The sequence below is a fragment of the Eschscholzia californica genome, unplaced genomic scaffold, assembly GCF_041429995.1.
Source record: "Eschscholzia californica isolate CP2 unplaced genomic scaffold, dmEscCali1.0.p SCAF_6, whole genome shotgun sequence".
Taxonomy (NCBI): Eukaryota; Viridiplantae; Streptophyta; class Magnoliopsida; order Ranunculales; family Papaveraceae; genus Eschscholzia; species Eschscholzia californica.
Window position 1 is genome coordinate 26757362 of NW_028238483.1, and position 1939 is coordinate 26759300.

The 1939-nt window shown below is 35.5% G+C and overlaps 1 protein-coding gene across 1 annotated transcript; it reads right to left on the reverse strand.

Annotated features, from left to right (window-relative positions):
• Nucleotides 1–235: 235 nt before the first annotated feature.
• On the reverse strand, nt 236–1939 carry LOC147533013 (B3 domain-containing transcription factor VRN1-like). Its single transcript, XM_086645407.1, has 4 exons — nt 1439–1939; nt 988–1300; nt 787–899; nt 236–681 (listed from the first exon to the last, which is right to left on the reverse strand). The coding sequence occupies exons 1-4, from the start codon at nt 1499–1501 to the stop codon at nt 436–438; spliced, it is 735 nt and encodes a 244-aa protein (XP_086501533.1). The 5' UTR covers nt 1502–1939; the 3' UTR covers nt 236–435.

Consider the following 1939-nt stretch of genomic DNA (forward strand, 5'->3'; position numbering starts at 1 on the left):
AGACGATACATTTGACAAATTGACAGGCCATCTGAGCTCTAGATGGTCTTTCAGGTAGGAATACATCTCAAAAGAAGTTGTTAATGAGATATAGAGGAACAACTAGAAAAGTGATATTGCTTAAAATGAATGAAACAGCGATGTTATCTCCATTAGTATGAAGATAATCTATCCTAGTTTATAACCACCCATAGTAAAAATAAAATTGAAAAACGGAAGTTCAAGCGAAGAGCAATAAACACTAAATGCTATCCATAAAGGGCAAAATATCCGAAGAAGTTAGCTCAACTAGAGCCTCATTACAGTAGAGCTAGCTCACTAGAAGATATTAACTAGTCTTAAAGGATAACGTAAACATCAAGAAACTTACATATAAATAGTCAAGCTTGAGATTCAGAGAAAACCTAAGTTTAATGGGGTTACTAGTAATGGGCTTCATGGTAAGCTTGAGTTTCGTGTAATAGTTACCTTAAACTCAATATCATCTGGATCGGTCAACTCAAACAGACAAATATCTCCTACCCTGAGAGCATTGTCTGTCGCAAATGCACGCCACTTATATAACTTAGCAACAGCTTCATACATATGACATTTTGCACGCCATGTTCTCCCATTCGAAACAAGTTTGACGACACGATTTTCAGTACCGATGTAGCGCTTCATCAATTGGAACGGAAAGTTCTGCACAAGTATAAAATTTTTATTGGATTAACAAGTCAATATCATATTCAAAAAGACATGGGTACTGAGTGGAATCGAAAACATATAATTTTGAAAAAATCTTACCAGAGCATACTTCTCCATTACATAAGTTGGTTGCATAATGATCTTGAAGGAAGGATTGAGAGAGTTAAATTGAGGGACACGGCAGTTCTCTTCTTGTTTCGTTGCATTCGTACCTGCATATATTAAATGAATGATAAACTAAAGTTATAACCCAACATTAATAATCATCATATTCTAAAGTTTCATAGGTTAAGTTATCACCTTCTAAATCAGCTTCATTAGGTTTAGGTTGATCGAATTGAAGAAAACGACGTGGATAATATATCTCAGCAGCAGTCAAGTCATATATAACAACATCAAATGAAGAATTTCCGACATACTCAAACGTTAAAAGAAATGCAACACGAATAGAGTAAAACTTAACGAACTCTTCCCAACGGTTCTTCTCGAACCAGATTTTGTCATTGGTTTTTGTTAGTTTTACTTCCCAAATGTCACCACTAGGAACCTTAAGAACTGCAAACTGATCAGATAACTTATTTCCAAGCTTCCTCACAAACTTTGAAGGGATTTCCTGCAATAATATTTAGCAGTAAATTGAGCTCAAAGAGTAGTTACAACTTACAAGTAACAGGTTTTAACAAAATAAAACACAATTAAATCAAGGGAATTAGAATGAAGAAAGAGGTAGTTTGAAGGGATATAGTATTACCAGACGCTTCTGGAAATCCCCAAACATTATCTTCAAGAACATGCTCCCACAATTCTGCTCCATTTAAGCTTTCTCTCTCTCTCTTAACCAATTTCATTTCAGGGAGAAAAAATGTCTAATATAGGAGAAGGAGAAGAAGAAGAATCTTTGAATTTTCCTTTCTCTCTCTCTCTCACACACACACACATTTAGCAGAGTAGTATCATGAGAAAAAAGGGATATGGAGTTAGTTAGGTTGCTGAAATCAGATGGAGGGAAAAAGTATCCCCTTTGACCGACGGTGAAGCTACCCATTTTGCCCATATCATCTAGAACACCATGTGATGTGAGTGAAGAACAAGCGATTTCTAGGGAGAGAGATGGGATTACCGGATAGTATCAAAGGTGGATTTTCTAGCAAACTTCAAATCAAAGTGATCGATTTTTAAGTTGATTTTTGGGGGTTCTTAGAGAGAGAAAGTAGTGTTTTTTTTTCTGTTGCTGGAAGGAGAAAGATTTGAT

What these genes read in the sequence shown, in the direction of transcription:
- LOC147533013 (XM_086645407.1), bottom strand. Translation starts at nt 1,501, where the DNA reads ATGGAGCAGAATTGTGGGAGCATGTTCTTGAAGATAATGTTTGGGGAT. An exon ending in GGGATTTCCAGAAGCGTCTG is followed by an intron (nt 1,301 to 1,438) that starts GTAATACTATAT and finishes ATATTATTGCAG; the next exon opens with GAAATCCCTTCAAAGTTTGT. An exon ending in TAATGGAGAAGTATGCTCTG is followed by an intron (nt 682 to 786) that starts GTAAGATTTTTT and finishes ATACTTGTGCAG; the next exon opens with AACTTTCCGTTCCAATTGAT.